Source organism: Hemitrygon akajei, chromosome 8 (genome assembly GCF_048418815.1).
Source record: "Hemitrygon akajei chromosome 8, sHemAka1.3, whole genome shotgun sequence".
In the NCBI taxonomy this organism is placed as follows: Eukaryota; Metazoa; Chordata; class Chondrichthyes; order Myliobatiformes; family Dasyatidae; genus Hemitrygon; species Hemitrygon akajei.
Window position 1 is genome coordinate 42,993,828 of NC_133131.1, and position 19,119 is coordinate 43,012,946.

Consider the following 19,119-nt stretch of genomic DNA (forward strand, 5'->3'; position numbering starts at 1 on the left):
GTCCATTAAGTTTGCTCTGCCATTCCATCATGGCTGATTTATTATCCCTCTGAACTCCATTCTCCTGCCTTCTCCTTGGTAACCCTTGATGCCCTCACTAATCAAGAACTTACTAATGTCTGGTTTAAATATACTCAATGACTGCCACAGGCGTCCGTGGCTATGAATTCCACAGATTCACCCACCTCTGGCTAAAGAAACTCCTCCTCATCTCTGTTCTAAAAGGATGGTCCTCCACTCTGAGGCTGTACTCTCTGGCTCTAGACTTGCTCACTATAAACATTCTCTCCACATCTACTGTATCTAGGCCTTTCAGTATTCCATTGGTTTCAATTAGAAGCTTTCTTCTAAAGTCCAGCGAATATGGGCACAGCCACAGAGCCATCAAACGCTCCTCATACAATGACACTTACATTCCCAGAATCATTCTTGAAAACCTCCTCTGGACCCTCTTCAATGTCAGCACATTTTTTCTTTGATATTGGGCCCAAAACTACTCACAGTACTCCAAGAACAGTATGACCTATGCCTTATAAAGCCTCAGCATTACATCCTTGCTCTGGCATTCTAGTACTCTCAAAGTGAATGCTAACATTGCATTTACCTTCTTTACCACTGAGTCAACCTGCAAGTTAAACTTTAGACAAGGATTCCAGACCTTTTTTTATGCTGTGGACCCCTATCATTAACTGAGTGGTCTGTGGACCTCAGGTTGGGAACCACTGCTTTAGGAAATCCTGCACAAGGACTCCCAAGTTCCTTTGTACTTCTGAATTTTCTCCCTGTTTATAAAATAATCCATGACTTTATTTATTCTACCAAAATGCATGACCATATACTTCCTACGCTATGTTCCATCTGCCCTTTCTTTGCCCAAGCCCTTCTGCGGACTTTGCAACCTCAACACTGTCTGCCTCTCCATGTATCTTTGTATTGTCCACAAACTTGGCTAGAAAACCATCAATTCCATCATACAAATCATTGACATATTACATGAAAAGAAGCGGTCCCAACACCAACCCCTGCGGAACTCATTGGTCACCAGCAGCCAACCAGAATAGGTCCTCTTTATTCTGACTCATTTCCTCCTTCCAGTTAGCCAATTTTCTATACATGCTAGTATCTTTCCTGTAATACCTTGGGCTCTTTTTAAACAGTCTCATTTGCAATACTCTGTCAAAGGACTCTGAAAAATCCATGATTGCAACTCCCACTGATTCTATCTATCCTGTTTGTTATTTCCTCAAAGAATTCCAACAGATCTGTCATGCACAATTTCCCCCTAAGGAAATCATGCTGACCAGCCTATTTTATGATGCGCCTCCAACTACCCCATAACCTCATCCTTAATATTGGACTGCAATATCTTCCCAATCACTGGAGTCAGACTAACTGGCCTATAATTTCCTTTCTTCTGCCTCTCTCCCTTCTTAAAGAGTGGAATGACATTTGCAATTTTCCAGACCTCTAGTGATTCTTGAAAGATCATGACTAATGCCTCCACAATCTCTTTAGCTACCTCTTTCAGAGCCCTGGACTGCAGTCCATCTAACTCAGCTGACTTGTCTACCTTCTGATCTTTTAGCTTCCCAAGCTTCTTCAGCTCCCTCACACTCACTTCTGCCCCCAGTACTCTCAAATTTCTAGCATACCTCTGGTGTCTTCCACAGTGATGATTATTGCAAAATATTTATTAAGTACGTCTGCCATTTCTTTGTCCCCCATTACTACCTCTCCAGTGTCATTTTCTAGCGGTTCTATATCCACTCTCAGCTCTTTTACTCCTTATATATCTGAAAAAAAAACATTTTATATTATTGGCTAGCTTACCTTCATATTTAATTTTTTACTCTCCTTATAGCTTTATTAGTTGTTTTCTGTTGATTTTTAACAGCTTCCCAAGCCATTAACTTCCCCCTAATTTTTTCTATATTATATGTCCTCTCTTTTGCTTTTATGCTATCTTTGTCAACCACAGTTGTCTCATCCTGCCTTGGAGAATACTTATTCATCTTTGCGATGTATCTGTCTTCCAGCTTCCTAACTACCCCCAGAAACTCCAGTAACGTGTAGTTACTTGAGTTACTGTCACCTTCCTGCCAACTTGAAGCAGATGGCCATTCTCTTACCTGTCTCATTAACAATGTGTTTTCACCCTTAGAACTGCTGCTCAATTAATGTTTTTTTTTGTTTTTACACCATTCTCTGTAAATTCTAAAGAATGTTGCGCATGGAAATCCCAGGAGATCACCAATTTATGAGATACTCAAATCATCCCATCTAGCACCAACAATCATTCAATGGTCCAAGTCACTTAAATCACATTTCTTCCTCATTCTGATGTTTGATCTGAACAACAACTGAACCTCTTGACCATGTCTGCATGCTTTTATGTATTGAGTTGCTATGACATGATTGGCTGATTAGATATTTGTGTGAACGAGCAGGTGTACCTAATAAAGTGGCCAGTATGTCTACATCTGCATTCTCCTTAAAACCTTTAACTGGTACTCAACTGAGACGGGTTACTTTTGGTCTCCTCATTCACATCATCGCTGTACACTGTAAATATCCGGGACTCAAACTTGGATACTTGTCACCACCACCAATCAGATCCATTCCCAAACCAGATGTTTCTTCTTTTGATTTTCTGGCTTTTAACCAGTCCCTATCCTGTGTTTTGTTCAACAATCTTTTGTGTGACACCTTTGAAAGTTTTAATAGTCTTTCATTTATATTTATTCTGGTAACCAACTTCAAAACAAAACTTTGCACCTATTAATCGATGTCTAAACATAATTGTTATAAATGTTTTCCTTTTCATTGGTTCATGTTGACTCTGCTTAATTCTATAAATTTCTTGGTGTCCTGTTAACATTTCCTTAACAATTTTGTAGCATTTTTTCCTATCACTAATCTGGAGTTCAAAATTTTCTCTCTCCTTCCTTAGTGGAGTAAGATTTACTACGTTACATTCAATGGGAACTGATCTAAAAGTAATGGAGCATTGGTACATACTTAGTGTGCTCCCAGTCCCATTAATTTCTCAGTTTTTTTTAGTAATCAAGTCCAGATTAATGTCTCTGGGAAGGTTTTGTGTCCATTTGAGGAGGTTGTCAAGAAACAAAAAAAATGTAAAGAATTATTATGTGGAATAGTTTACATTTTTGGTAAGGGTCCTTAGTAATACTTTAGTTTTTAAATTAAAATTATTTTCCTGGTTTCAAAACTGTGTATAATTGCACTTAAATATGGTTGTTACATTATTCAAGTTAACATTGCTTATATTCTTGTGATTCTCAATGGGTTTTCTGTTTTTTTTTGGTTGGCTTTTCCCCACAACAGCATGATAAATGATAAAATCTAGTTGTACCTTGGAAGCCTATAAGTAGATTTGCAACTTAAAGCTCTTTGGCCCTGTAATTAGAAAATACGGCATGGCATGGGATTTCAAAAGAAATTATGTGAAAAGTTCTGTAAAATCTGCATTGATAAGTTTCCACCTATCTTAAAGGCTCTTGTTACTATTCTAGCTTGATCTTTAAAATCTTGAAAACGTAAATGCTGAGGCTGTTCTTGACTGCTTTTGAAATTAAAAACAAACCACTGTATTTCTATGTGGGTAGTCTATTCAGTCTAAGATGAGATAGGGAGAATTATGGTCATAAAGTGTGCAAGTTATGAAGTAGGAAATAGGTTGAATTTTGATAAGCATCTTTTTCATCAAATGTCATTGATGACAAACTGTGTTTTGGGTGAGGACGTGTTGCAAGCTGTCAAAAGGAGTCGGCGTAGTTATAATTAGAGTTGAATGAGACCTAGGTGGAAAATTTAGACTATTAATTAGTTACTTTGGTCTCCTGGACTTATGGTCATCAGGTGTTGCAGAGGAATTCTCCATAATTATCCCCAACCCTTTCTTTGAATTAGCCAAGCATATGTGCATTTGATTATCTTTACTGAGATTAATGGTCTGAACCATTAACCATGGTCTGCATCATAAACATGATGCTTATCTCTATGACTAGGTTAGACAGGATCAATAGAGTTACCTGCTTATTTTTGTTTGTGTGTTATGGCTGCACACTATATCTTTAAAAGAAATTGCTTAAACACTGTTTGTAGTAGCTGGCAATGGAGGTGCTAAAAAATACTTCTCATGGCAGGGCCAGGTGTGACAACTTCAGATGTCATTGATACTGCAAGACCTTCCGAATTAAAGTCTTTCAAAGGTATTTGTTTTTCCTTAACATATTTTTGCATAACTTGTACAGGTTTCATGGCTGATTTAATTTGTATTATTCTGATGGGAAGATTTTAGCAGTGATTTATTGTCAAAATGAATTATCTGGTACTGCTTATTTCTATCTTTTGAGGTAATCTGGTGAGAAGAAATTAAACTAGTATTATTGCATGATTATATTCTGCTTTAAGCAAAATATCATCCCAGAAGTCGTCTAAGTACAACCTGCAGAAGGCTATCATGAGAGCAAAAAGGCAATTCTGCATAAGTTAGAAACATAATCAGATGCATGACAACTGTGGCATGTCATTACTTACTATAAGGTGACACTTAACAGCATAAAGTTGTGCTTCATTTCCCAATGAGCTCAACACTTTTCATGCACACTTTGAAAGGGAGAACACAGCACTTGTCTGAATCCCCACAGCATCCCATGACCCTTTGTCTCTGTCTTGGAAGCTGATGTCAGAACATCCTTCAAGAGGTTGATTGCTTGCAAGATGTCTGGCCCCGATTGTGTACCTGGCTGTGTACTGAAAAACTGTGCTAACCAGCTGGCTGGAGTGTGAGGTTCCCACCTACCAGCAATCATACCAGTGCCCAGGAAGAGCAAGTGAACTGCCTCCGTGACTATCACCTGTTGGCTCTCAGGTCTCCCATTATGAGCTGCTTCGGGAGGTTGGTTATGGCTATTTTTAACTCCTGCCTGAGCAAGGACTTGGACTGCTGCAATTCACCTACTGCCGCAACAGGTCTACAGTGGACATAATCTTACTGGCTTTCCACTCTACTTTAGAAGGTAGTAAAACATACATCAGGCTGCTGTTTATTGATCACAGCTCAGTGTGCAATACCATAATCCCCTTAGTATTATTCATCAAGCTTCAAAACCTAGGCTTCTGTACCTCTCTCTGCAATTGAATCCTCATCTTCCTCATCAGGAAACCACAGCAGAGATTTATGATAACATCTGCTCACTGAATATCAACACAAACACACTTCAACGATGCATGCTCAGCTTACTGCTCAACTTTCTCTATATTTGTAACTGTGTGGCGAGTAAGCTTAGCTCAAATGCCATCTATAAAACTGCAGATGACGCAACTGTTCTTGGTAAAATCTCAGATGGTGATGAAGAGGCACACAGGAGTGAGATACATTGGCTGATTAAGTGACAGCACAACAATCTCTCACTCAACTAGACCAAACTCTGCTCAACAAGACCAAGAATTGATTGTGAACTTCAGGAAGGGAAAACTGGGAGAACACACACAAGTACTAACTGAGGAGTCACTGGTGGAAAGGGTGAGCAGCTTCGGGTTCCTGGTTGTCAACATGTCAGAGGATCGATCCTGGTCTCAACATATTGATGCAATTGTGAAGAAGGCACTCTAGCAGCACTACTTCATTAAGAGGTTGAAATTTGGAATGTCATCCAAGATTTGCAAATTTCTATAGATGACTATAAAATTCCTAGGTGTCAGCATCTCTGAAGATCTATCCTTCCTGGCCCAATATATTGATGCAATTTTGCGCACAGCTATGGCTATATTTGAGGAGAATTGGTATGTCACCAAAGACTCTCGCATATTTCTGCAGATGTACCATTGAAATCACTCTTTGCAGCACCGTCTGGTATGGATTGCCACTGCACAGATCGCAAAAAGCTGCAGAAAGTTGCTCCATCATTGCACTAGCCTCTCCAACATCGATGACATCTTCAAAAGGTGATGTCTCAAAAAGGTGGCATCCATTATTAAGGACTCCTATCACCCAGAACAGGCTAATTTCTCATTGCTGCCATCAAGGAGGAGGTACAGGAGCTTGAAGCCACACAGTTGCATTTTAGGAACACCTTCCACTCTGCCAGCAGATTTCTGAATGGACAATGAACCTATGAACACATCTTCAATGTATATTTTTTCTTTTTTTTGCTCTTTTCCACTATTTATATATATGTTACTTATTGTAATGTATGGTTTTTAAATTATTATGTATTGCAGTGTACTGCTGCCGCAAAACAACAAATTTCTCAGCATATACCAGTGATATTAAACCTGATTATGATTCTGAGTATGTAGTGGAGACTATTCTGAGTGGGTGAGCTCCATCACAGGCACAACCTTCTCCACCATCTTAAGAAGATGCCATCCATGAAGACTACCTGTTTTGCACCAGTTTTTTTTTGTAATTCATAGTGATTTTATATCTTTACATTCTACTGCTGCTGCAAACAGCAAACTTCACATCATCTGAGTTAATGACAATATATATCTGATTCTGAGTTGCATTGTTCCTGGAAAGTTGAGGGATGAATTGCTTTCTCTTTTAAAGCTCTAGCTGATACTTTATTATGGCTGATATTTAATCGAGCATTTGAAACTGTTTTGACATGGTTTCACTGCCTCTTGTGTCACCTCTGACATGTTTTTCCCCAATGCCTCTTATTTAAATGATTGATTTTGTTTAAATAACTTCATGGTTATACCATTTTCATCTCTGCATCCACTGCTAAATCACATTGTTAATTATACTGATTGTAGTGTGGTATCCATTAACCAACTCCCTCCTGATGCATTTATGGTGGTTATAATGCTAAAGAGCAACTAGCTTACCAGCCATGTTTTGTCATTTTTATTATATAGAACTTTGTGACATATACCCATACGTTTGAACTGTGGTGACTAAAATCTTTCTGACACTGTTGAGATTACGGCTAGCTTCATCACTGTGCTGATCTTATTAATAAAGTGGGAGAGCAATTTCCTTTTTAAGATTTTTTTTCCTCGTATGCTGGCAGTTTTTTGAATTGCTAGTCTTCAGGAGCATATGCATTCCAATAACCAAAAAGAACGTCGAGAAAACTCGATTTCTAATTTACTAAAGCATGAAAATTTGCATGGTACATGATCAGCTGTCCCACTAGGCATCGATGCACTGTTCACAGAAGCACATGAAAACATCATTGAAATTTTCTTCTATTGGAGGACTAATTTCTCTGGCACAGCTGTTTATCTTCAGTGTTCTCTTGTATCATGGTTCTTCAGAGGATTCACTGTGTCCTTGTTCTTTGTAAGCAACACTTCTTCGGGCCCAATTGATGCGGCACTCAACCAGATAGTTTTCTTAGTTTCCTCAATTAATTGAATGACGATGGCTTATTGACTGCTGTCAGCTTGAAATTTATATCTCTTGCTATGTCTTGTGTTTGATCTTGAAGTCCATCTTCTCAAGCAGCTGTTATATTTTAAAATATGAAGAGAGATTTTTGGATTTGAGGTGTATGGGAGCAAATCAAGTAAAGCATAAGACATAGGAGTAGAAACAAACTATTCAGCCCATCGAAACACCTTCCCCCATTCAATCATGACTGATTTTTCCCTTTTTTTAATATCTCTTATCTACCTTCTCCTACCTTCTCCCTGTGACACTCTTCGTAATCAAGAACTTGTCAACCTCCACTTTAAATATAGTCAGTGACTTGGCCTCCGCAGCCATCTGTGGTAATGAATTCCACAACTACAAAGTTCAAAGTGCATTTATTATCAAAGAATGTATAAATTATACAATCTTGAGATTTCATTGTTTGCAGTGATAGTTTACCACATTTACTTTTTTTTAAAAAAATGTTGTCAATAATGGTTTTAATTTAATTCCTTTGCTTTCGAACTACCAGTAAGCTGTTGCACGTCTTCGGTAGCACCTTCTTAAACTGGACATTGCACCACATTTATGGATAAGAAGTTCATCCTCATCTGTTCTATGAGGAATCTGTTTATTCTGAAACTGTGCCCTTTGGTCCTAGACCCTCCCAATATTGGGAAAATCCTCTCCACATTCTCTCTATCCAGGTTTTTCCATACTTGGTACGTTCAGGAGTTTCTCACCCCCAGTCCTTCAGAACAGAACGCCAGTGAGTACCGGCACAGAGGTATCAAATGCTTTTCTTACATTAACCATTGTATCCCTGTTGTCATTCTTGTAAGCCTCCTCTGGATTATTCCTGTACCAGCACATCCTCCCTTAGATTTGTGGTCCAAAATTGCTCACAGTACTGCAAATGTAATCTGAGTAACACCTTGTATAGCTTCAGTATTATATTGTTGCTTTTACGTTCTAGTCCTCTCAAAATAAATGCTAATATAGACTAAGATAGATGATCTTGTAATTTAGTTAGAACCTGGCAGGTATGCGCTGTAGCCATCACTGAGTCCTGGGTAAAACTAGATCACATTGCATCAAAAGGAAAGGTAGGTAGGCAGAGGCAGTGGGGTGGCTTGGTTGGTCAAATCTGTAGAAGGAGGTGACATAGGATCAGAAGATATAGAAATCTTGTGAGTAGCGTTAAGAAATTGCAAGGGTAAAAAGAACTGATGGAAGTTGTATTCAGGCCTCCGAATTGTATTCAGAATGTGGGGTACAAATCGCAATGGGAGATAGATGAGGCATGCATAAAGGACAATGTTATGATAGGCATGGGGGATTTTAGTATGCAGATAGATTCAACACAGGTGTACCACAACGCTATGTGCTTAGTTCCCAGCTCTACTCATTTTGTAAGCACAGTTCCAACGCCTTACTTAAGTTTGCTGAAGACACCGCTGTCATTAGCCGAATCAAAGATGGTGGCAAATCAGCATATCGAAGGGAGTTCAAAAATCTGGCTGAGTGGTGCCACAATAAGAACCTCTCACACTATGTCAGCAAGACCAAGGAGCTATTGTCTACAGGAGGAGGAAACCGGGGGTCCAAGAGCCAGTCCACATTGGGGTCAGAGGTAAAGAGGATCAGAAAATTTAAATTGTTATTATTTCAGATGGTCTGTACTGGGTCCAGAATGCAAGTGCTATAACAATGAGAGCATAGCAGCACCTCTCTCTACCTAGAAGTTTATGAAGATTTGGCATCACATCTAAAACTCTGACAAGCCTGTTTAGATACACAGTGGAGAGTATACTGACTGGTTGTATCACGGCCTTATATATAAGCACCAATACTCTTGACCAGAATACAGTCCAGTCTATCACGGGTAAAGCCCTCCCCACATTGAGTACATCTACATGGAGCAGTATCGCATGAAAGCAGCATCCATCATCAAGAACCACTACCATCTAGGCCATGCTCTCTTCTCACTGCTGCCATCAGAAAGGAGGTACTCAAGGGTAAAGTCCCACACCACCAAGTTCAGCAACAGTTATTACCCGTGTTACGAACCCCATAACTGGGTCACTTACCAGCAAAGATAGAGAGGTCCGTTGAAATCTGATGGTACTATTTTTTAACAGTATTTATTAGTAAAAATACACAAAAATGATATCAATGCAAACATACAGATAATATACGTCGTCAATACTAAATCTAAAAGTGTGGGTATAATAATAATAAGAAATAAGCTCTATCGTTGTCTAGGGGATAATGTATTGTCCGATGGAAATATAAAAGTCACTCAGTTCATGCAGGCTGCCGCCTTTTGGGGACCACTGGGTTGCAGTGGTTGGAGAGAGAGAGAGAGAGATTTTGAGAAACTTGCCGGCTTTTCCTTTTATGATTTCGATCCCTCGGGAGTCCTGTTGGTGTGGCCGTTCACTTGTGGCCTCTCCTTTAGCTAAAGCCGTTCTTCCGTGGTGAGGCCGCCAATCCCAGGCAAGGGAAAGGACGCACACGAGCCCCCCACTGGCTGTCGCTATTAAACGCTGTCACGGGATTTCTAGCGTTTCTCCTGGTGCGTCTCAAGGGGTTGTTCCCCAGACCCTCTTTTATCCTTACTCACGGGGTCTCAGATGTCAGTCAGGTTGGGATGATGCAATCCCTCAACCAGCCCACTCTGGTCGTCCCCTGAGGGCTTCAATGAATAGTACAGTACTCAATACACAATTCCGTCTCCAAGAGACAATGGCCGTTATCAGTGTTTTTTGTTTCGCTGAGGCCAGGACACATTCCAAACCTTGAGGATTCTGCATGTCTCTCTCTCATTTCCTGGGTCCCAGACCCGAATTAATAGCGATCTTGCGATTCTCAAAAAGGAGGGGGCAACTTTGTACCCTTCGGCCCCTCAGAGTTGTGGCACATTCGTAACACCCGTCAACTATTAAGCTCTTGAACCAGAGTGGATAACTTCACTCAACTTTACTCACCCCATCACTGAACTGTTCCCTCAACCTATGGACTCACTTTTGAGAACTCTTCATCTCATGTCCTCAATATTTATTGCTTATTTATTTGTTATTTTTTTTACTATGTGTATTTGTTGTCTTTTGCACCCTAGTGTTTGTCTGTCTTGTTGGGTGCAGTCTTTTCATTGATACTATTGTTTCTTTGTATTTACTGTAATTGCCCAGAAGAAAGTGAATCTGAAGGTTTTATGTGGTGACGTATATGTTCTTTAATAATTACTTTAAACTTCTATTGGGAAAATCAGGTTAGTGCTGGATCGAAGAAAAGGAATTTTTAGAATGCCTACGAGATGGCTATTTAGAGCAGTTTGTGGTTGAGCCCACTAGGGAAAAGGCATTTCTGAATGGTAGTTATGTAATGATCCAAATTGGATTAGGGTGCATAAGGTAGGGGAGCACTTTGGTGACAGTGATCAAAATATGATAGAATTCACCTTGCAGTTTGAAAGGGAGAAGCTAAACTCAGATATGTCAGTATTACAGTGGAGTAAAGGGAACTACAGAGGAATGAGAGAAGCTGGCCAAAGTTTATTGGAAAGGATGACAGCAGAACTTCAATGGTAGGAGTTTCTGGGAGCAATTCTGAAGATGCAGGGTAAATTCATCCCAAAGAAGAAGAAATATTCTAAAGGAAAAATGAGGAAGCCATTGTTGTTGACGAGGGAAATCAAAGAAAGAATCAAAAAATCAAGAGAGGTTATAAAATATAGCAAAAAAGTACTGTAAGCTAGAGGATTTTGAAGCTTTTAAAAACCAACAGAAGACCACAGGAAAAAAAGCAATAAGAAGAGAAAAGATAAAATATGAAGATGTTGCTTCCAGATTTTTTTTTTATCCACTGTTCTTCCAAAGTCAAGAATGAGGCATAAAACTTAATGTTTCTGATTGCTTATAAAGTGTTACAGGAATGAAACAAGGGAAGAAAAGGCACGAGGGGTGGGAGAGAAAGAACAGAGACAAAAGAGACCTTAGTGGCAGTGGAAAGAACTCAGAGACAAAGAAAGCAAAATGAGACTGATCTAATATGGTCTGGTCGTCTTATACCAGATTGCTAATTGCATTGAATTTTCATAGATAACAGTTAACCAGTGAGACGGCCCCTGTTCAAATAATGCAATATCCACCATTGAAACTGCAGCCACTACCAAAAACATAGCAATTATACATGCGTAATTTATTATATTAAAAAAAATCAAAGAAAGTAACAATCATACAGTCCAATCAAACAAAAGTAAGCTAGCCAATAATATAAAAGAGGATACCAGAAGTTTTTGCAGATATATAAGGAGTAAAAGAGAGACGAGTGGAAATCGATCTGCTGGAAAATGACAGTGGAGAGGGGGTAAAGAAATGGTGGAGGAACTTAAGTATTTTGAATCAGTTTTCACTGTGGAAGATACTAGCACCATGCTAAAAATTCAAGAGTGTCAGGAGGCTGAAGTGACTGTAGTTGCTATTACTAAGGAGAAGGTGCTTGAGAAGCTGAAAGGTCCGAAGGTAGATAAGTCTTCTGGTCTAGATGGACTACACCCGATGGTTCTGAAAGCTGTAGCTGGTGATTGTGGAGGTATTAGTATTGATCTTTCAAGAAACATTATATTCTTGATTGGTTTCAGAGGACTGGAAAATTGCAAATGTCACTCTGCTCTCTGTGAAGGGAAAGAGGCAAAAGACAGAAAATTATAGGCCAGATAGCCTGTCTTAAGTGGTTGGTAAAAATTTGGAGTCTTATTATTAAGGATGAGATTTTGGGCTACTTGGAGACACCTGATAAAATACACCAAGATCAGCATGGTGTTCTGAAGGGGAATTCTTGCCTGACAAATCTACATAGAAACATAGAAAACCTACAACACAGTACAGGCCCTTCAGCCCACAATGCTGTGCCAAACATGTAATTAACTTAGAAATTACCTTGGGTTACCCATAGCCCTCTATTTTTCTAAGCTACATATACCTATCCAGGAGTCTTTTAAAAGACCCTATTGTATCCACAATCTGTTGGAATTCTTTGAGGAAATAATAGGCAGGGTAGACAGTCATTGGGTGTTGTTTACTTGGATTTTCAGAAGGCCTTTGACAAGGTGCTGCACATGAGGCTCCTTAACGAAATAACAGCCTAAAATACTATGGGAAAGATACTAGAATAGATAGATTTGCTGACTGGCAGTATGCGAAGTGTCAGATTAAAAGGGGCCTTTTCTAGTCAGCTGACGGTGACTAGTGATGTGCTGCAGGCTTCAGTGTTGGGACCGATTCTTTACACATTATATTTCAATGATTGAATGAAGGAATTCATAGCTTTGGCCAATTTTGCAGACAATATGAAGATACATGGAAGAACAGGTAGTGTTGAGGAAGGTCTTGGACAGATTGGGAGAATGGACAGAGAAGTGCCAGATAGAATATTATGTTGACTATTTTGTAAATGGGAAGAAAATTTTAAAAAATCAGAGGTGCAGGGGGACTTGGGAGTCCTTGTGCAGAATTTCCTAAAGGTTAAATTGCAGATTGAGTCATTGATAATGAAGTCAAATCCATGTTAGCATTTATTTCAAGAGGACCAGAATATAAAAGGATGAAATGCTGAGGCTTTCTAAGGCATTGGTCAGACTGCACCTGGAGTATTATGAGCAGTTTTGAGCCCCTTATCTAAGAAAGGATATGCTGACATTGGCGAGGGTTCAGAGGAGGTTCATGAAAGTGTTCCCAGGATTGAACTGATTAATGTATGAGGAGCTTTTGATGGCTGCAGGCCTATACTCATGGGAGTATAGAACAATGAAGGGGGAATCCCATTGAAACCAATCAAATATTGAAAGATCTAGATAGGATGGATGTAGAGAAGATATTTCTTATAATGCAGGAGTCTGGAACCCGAGGGCACAGCCTCAGATACAAGGATGTCTCTTTGGAACAGAGATGAGGAGGAATTTCTTTAGTTAGAGAGTGATGTATTTGTGGAATTCATTGCCACAGATGGCTTATTGCTTTTTTAGTTGTCTTCTGTTAGTTTGTTAAAGCTTCCCAATCCTCTGCTTTATCACTAATGTTTGTTACATTATATGCACTCTCTTTTGCTTTTATGCTATCTTTAACGTACCTTGTCAACCACGCTTGCCTCACCCTCCCTTTAGAACGCTGCTAATTTGGGATGAAATGATCCTGCATCTTTTGAATTGTTTGCAGAAACTCCAGCATATCTCAATTTCCTGCTAGAGTCCCCTTCCAATCAATTATGGCCAGCTCCACTCTTATGCTTTTAAGTTTCTTTTTCACCACCAGTGTATCTGATTTTAGTTTCTCCCTTTCAAACTGCAGGGTGAATTCTATCATGTTTTGATCACCATCTCCTAAAGGTTCCTTTACCTTAAGCTTCCTAAATGAAATCAAGTTCATTGCACAACTAAATACACAATTGTTGGTGAGTTCAACCACAACCTGTTCTTAACAACAAACATCTCATAGGCATTCTACAAATTTATCCAGTCTGCCTGCAGATTGAAGATCCAATGAGCATTTTAACACTGCCTTTCTCAAATGCCTTTTACTCACCCATTATAATATGTACTTCACATCCTGGCTACTTTATATAACTCCCATCGGGTCCTTTTACCCTTATAGTTTCCTAGCTATGCTCACAACAATTCAGCACCTTCTTCATAAAGATTTGATTTCATACAACGCACACAAAATGCTGGTGGAACGCAGCAGGCCAGGCAGCATCTATAGGGAGAAGCACAGTCGACGTTTCGAGCCGAGACTCTTTGTATTTGATTTCATAGTTTCCCAACAGAGCAACACCACCTGACCCCTCTGCCCACCTGCCTATCTTTTCAATAGGTTGTGTATCCTTGGGTGTTTAGGATGCTTTATCTTCTTTTGGCCCATCTCTGTGATGCCCACAACATTGTACCTGCCAATTTTGAACTGCACTATAAACTCGTCTACCTTATTTCATTTACAATGTGCATTCAAATATAACACCTTCCATACTGTATTCATCATTTTGCTTCTCAAATTTGTCTCCATGTTGCCTGAAATAAAATTCTTATCCAACAGCCCATATGGAGAGAACAAGCATAATATACCAAATACCATGTGGAGACTGCCCCAAGCAATATGTAGGACAGATGGGGAGAAAACTATCCATGAGACTACAAGAGCATCAACTTGCTGTAAGAAGACATGATCCTCTGTCACTCATCTCCGTACATAAAGATAAAGAAGGACACAAGTTCACCAGGGAAAATACTACAATCCTAGCAGAATTTGTCCTGAGCCATTCTTTCAAATTGCCCCAATTCTAGCCCATCTTCAAAGATCCTTCCTCTTCCAGTGAAGAGGCCTTTGGAGCTTCTGTTGGTGTTTCTGTATCACTGGGTGTTTATAGGATGAGTCATCCTCCTACCACAACCAAGCTTGGGACCATCCATGGCGGAATTCCAGCAAGGACTCCCAGCACAATTTGTGGACAGGCCAACTGGAGGAGCAGTCATACTGGATCTAATACTAGGAAATGAACCTAGTTATGGTGACAGATATCTCAGTGGGTGAGGTTTTTGGAAACAGTGAGCACAATTCCCTGATCTTTACCATAGCATTGAACAGCGGTAGGAGCAGACTGTATGGGAAAGTATTTAATTGAATGGAAGGTGAATTATGATGCTATTATGCAGGAAGTTGGGAGGCGTAAATTAGGAACAGATGTACTCAGAAAAATGCCCGGCAGAAATGTGAGTAGACAGTTTATATGATATGGCATGGACCAGATGGGTCAAAGAGCCTGTTTCTGTGCTGTACTTTTCTATGATATAAATGTGGAGGCTTAAGGAGAATTTGCATGGGATTCTGGATAGATTTGTCCAATTAAAACAGAAAGGATGCCTTAAGGTTCAGGAAGTAAAGATCAGACTCGGCTACTGTAAGTTAAAGTAGCCAGGAAGGAACTCAAGAAGGTTCTCAGGAGAGCTAGGAAGGGATGTGAGAAGAACTTGCCAAGTAGGATTAGGAAAAAAAACCACGGCGTTATACACGTATGTGAAGAACAGAAGAGTAGGAGTGAGAATAAGACTGATCAGGGATAAAAGAGGAAACATGCCTGGAGATGGAGGAGTTAAGGGAGATCCTTAGAGCTGGGGGTGGGGGTGGGCTTTGGGGTTCTAACATTTAACTGTCATTCATTCTTTGGGGCACTCCTCTGCTTTCATGGATGGTTGTGAAGAAAAAGAATTTCAGGATATATATTGTATACATTTCTCTGACATTAAATATACCTTTGAATACTTTGCTTCAGTATTCCAGTGAGAGGGACCCTGACAAATGTGAGGACAGTGTAGAACAGGTTAATATACCAGGACTTGTTGATGTTAAGAAAGAGGATATGCTGGAACCTTTGAAAAACATTAGGATATATAAATCCCTGTGGCCAGACGAGATACACCCAATGTTGCTACAGAAAGTGAGGAAAGAGAATGCAGAATTCTTGACAATGATCTGGGCGTACTCCCTGGCCACAGGAGTAGTACTCGAAGATTAAGGGATGGCCAATGATATTCCTTTGTTCAAGAAAGGTAATAAGGATAATCCAAGGAATTATAGATAGCAAGTCTTATTTCATTGGTGGGCGGACTACTGGAGAGGATTCTTAGAGATCAGATTTATGTACATTTTAGAGAAGCATAGTGTGATTAGGAACAGACAGCCTGTTTTTTTTGAGGAGCAGGTTGTGCCTCATGAGCCCATTACAAAACACTGTTACCATCAGGTAGGAGGTACAGAAGCCTGAAGACCCACACTCAGCGATTCAAGAACAGCTTCTTCCCCTCTGCCATCCGATTCCTAAATGGGCATTGGAGCATTGGACACTACCTCACTTTTTTTTTAACTATACTGTACTTCTGTTTTTGCACTTTTTTAAAAATCTATTCAATATATGTAATTGATTTACTTGTTTATTTATTATTATATTTTATTTTACCGTAAATTCTGGTGTTTAAGCCAAACCCCCCCCCCCCCTCCCAGTTTCGAGGTTAAAAAAGTGACTTTTTCATGTTACCTTTGTATAAGCTAACTCCTTTTGTAGAGATTTTTGATTTAACCAGGAAAGATCACAAGATCTCACATGCCGGTACTCAGCTTTACTGGATCCGGAACCTGGAAATTTTGTGAACCAGTACCTGCTAAGAAAATAGGCCTACACGTTGTAGAGCGTTATGAGTGAATTCTTAATAAATAAATCAGGGAGGGAAGTTTTGGATTAGATTCCCAATGGTAAAGAATCCTTTGAAATGTAACCCCCATGAAACCATTTAGCGCTTATCGTAATCTCATTAAAACCTAACATGGGGTGGCGGGATCAGTATGTGTACTCAGTATTGAGTTTGCAACCACCATGTACAAAAGATTAAAACAAATGCGATATGATGCTGGCTTCAAGCTGAAGGTTGTTGATTTTGCTAAAGGAACGAATAATTCTGCAGCTACTAATAAGTTTAGTGTAAACAAGAAACAGGTGAGAGAGAGTGGAGAGAAAGGTAGAGGACTCGCTGAGGGAAATGCCAAAGATGAAATATGCAAACCGCGGGAAAACATGCCAGTGGCCAGAACTGAAAGAAAAAGTAAATCACCAGCGATCATTTGGATACATTGTTATCAGAGAAATGATTCGAGTTCAAGTTTTGAAACGGGCCAAAAAACACCGTGAGGACAGCGAAAATTTCAAAGCTACGCGAAGTTGGTGCACCTGATTTATGAATAGACGTGATCTTGTGTTGAGACAAAAAACAAAGATTGCTCAGAAAATTCCTGTGGGGTGTTGTTTTACGTTCAAGAACGCTGCTGGATGGACGAAGCGGGTTGCTTGAAGTGGGTTAAAGAGGTGTGGCATCGACGTCCTGAAGGTTTCAGGAAGGAAAAGTTGCTACTTGTCTGGGACATGTTCAAAAGCGCATGTCAGGTGAGACAAAAGCAGCATTGAAAGCTGAAAATACGGACATTGTAGTCATCCGCGGAGGTTTGATGTCCGTACTCTGGCCACTAGATATGAGCTTAAACAAACCATTCAAAGAATTCATGCGTCGACAGTGGAACAAATTTGATTCAAAAACAGCCAATAAGTATGACCTGTCTTCCATGTGTTCATTTTTCCAAAGTTGGCACCCTCTGTATAAGCTGGACCCCCCCCCCCCCCCTAATTTTAGGACTAAGATTTAGGGCCAAATTCTCGGCTTATACACCAGAATTTACACTTTTTTTTCTCTCATTGATAGATTATGGTATAGCATTCAACTGCTGCTACTAAGTTAACAAATTTCCGTCACGTGCCAGTGATAATAAATCTGAATCTGAAGACAGAGCAGTGGATGTGGTGTATATGGATTTTTACAAGGTGTTGGATAAGGTTCCTCATGGTAGAGTCATTTAGTAAGTCAGGAGGCATGGGATCCAAGAAACCTGACTGTGGATTCAGAATTGGCTTGCCAACAGAAGGCAGAGAATGGTAGTAGATGGAGTGTATTCTGTCTGGAGGTTGGTGACCAATTGAGTTTGACAGGAATCTGTTCTGGGGCCCCTGCTCCTTGTGATTTTTATAAATGACTTGAACGAGGAAGTAGAAGGGTGGTTTAGTACATTTGCAGATGGTGCAAAGCTTGATGGTGTGGATAGTGTAAAAAGTTATAGGGTACAACAGGATATTGATAGGATGCAGAGCTGGGCTGAGAAGTGGTAGATGAAGTTCAATCCGGAAAAGTGTGATGTGATACACTTTGGAAGTTTGAATTTGAAAGCAGATTGCAGATTTAATGGCAGGATTCTTAGCAATGTGGAAGAACAGAGGGATCTTGGTGGCCACATCCATAGATCCTTCAAAGTTGCCGCGCAAATTGATAGGGCGGTTAAGAAGATGTATTATGTATTGGCCATCATTAGTCAGGGGATTGAGTTCAAAAGCTGCGAGGTAATGTTGCAGCTCTATAGAACCCTGGTAAAACCACACCTAGATAATTCTGTTCAGTTCCGGGCACCTCATTATAGGAAGGACGTGGAAGCTTTCAAAGTTCAAGGTAAATATATTTTCAAAATTTATATATGTCACCCTATACTACCTTGAGATTCATTTTCTTGTAGCATTCACAATAGAACAGAGAAATATAATAGAATCAGTGAAAAACTACGCACAATCACTAACAACCATTTTGCCAAATAAGACAAACTCTGCAAATATAAAATAAATATCTAATACAGAAAACATGAGTTATAGAGTCATTGAAAATGATCCGTAGGTTTTAGAATTAATTCAGAGTTGGGGTGAGTGAATTTTTCATACTGGTTTAGGAGCCTGATAGTTCAAGGGTATAGCTGTTCCTGAACCTGATGGTGTGGGAACTAAGGCTCCTATTCTTCCTTCCTAATGGAGGCAGTGAGAAGAGAGCATGACCTGGATGGTGGAGGTCCTTGATGGATGCTTCTTTCTTGTGGCAGCGTTCCTTGTAGATATGCTCAGTGGCAGGGAGGGCTTTGACTGTGATGGACTGGGCTGTGTCCAGCACCTTTTGTAGGCTTTTCTGTTCATGGGTTTAGAGAGGGTGCAGAGGAGATTTACGAGGACATTGCCTGCATTAGAGAAAGGATGACTTGTGAAGAAAGGTTGAACGAGCTAAAGCTTTTCTCTATGAAGCGAATGAGTATGAGAAGTGACTT

General features: G+C 39.9%; 1 protein-coding gene across 14 annotated transcripts in view; it reads left to right on the forward strand.

Annotated features, from left to right (window-relative positions):
- LOC140731833 (general transcription factor II-I-like) overlaps window positions 1–19,119 on the forward strand; it is a 141,151-nt gene that overhangs the window by 27,428 nt on the left and 94,604 nt on the right. For 13 of the 14 annotated variants that reach the window (XM_073053708.1, XM_073053709.1, XM_073053714.1 and 10 more), the window contains exon 9: window positions 4,167–4,232. The exons of the other annotated variant lie outside the window; for it this stretch is intronic. In XM_073053708.1, coding sequence (XP_072909809.1) covers window positions 4,167–4,232 — 66 coding nt within the window. The remainder of the gene's footprint in view (window positions 1–4,166; window positions 4,233–19,119) is intronic. 14 annotated transcript variants of the gene reach the window in all.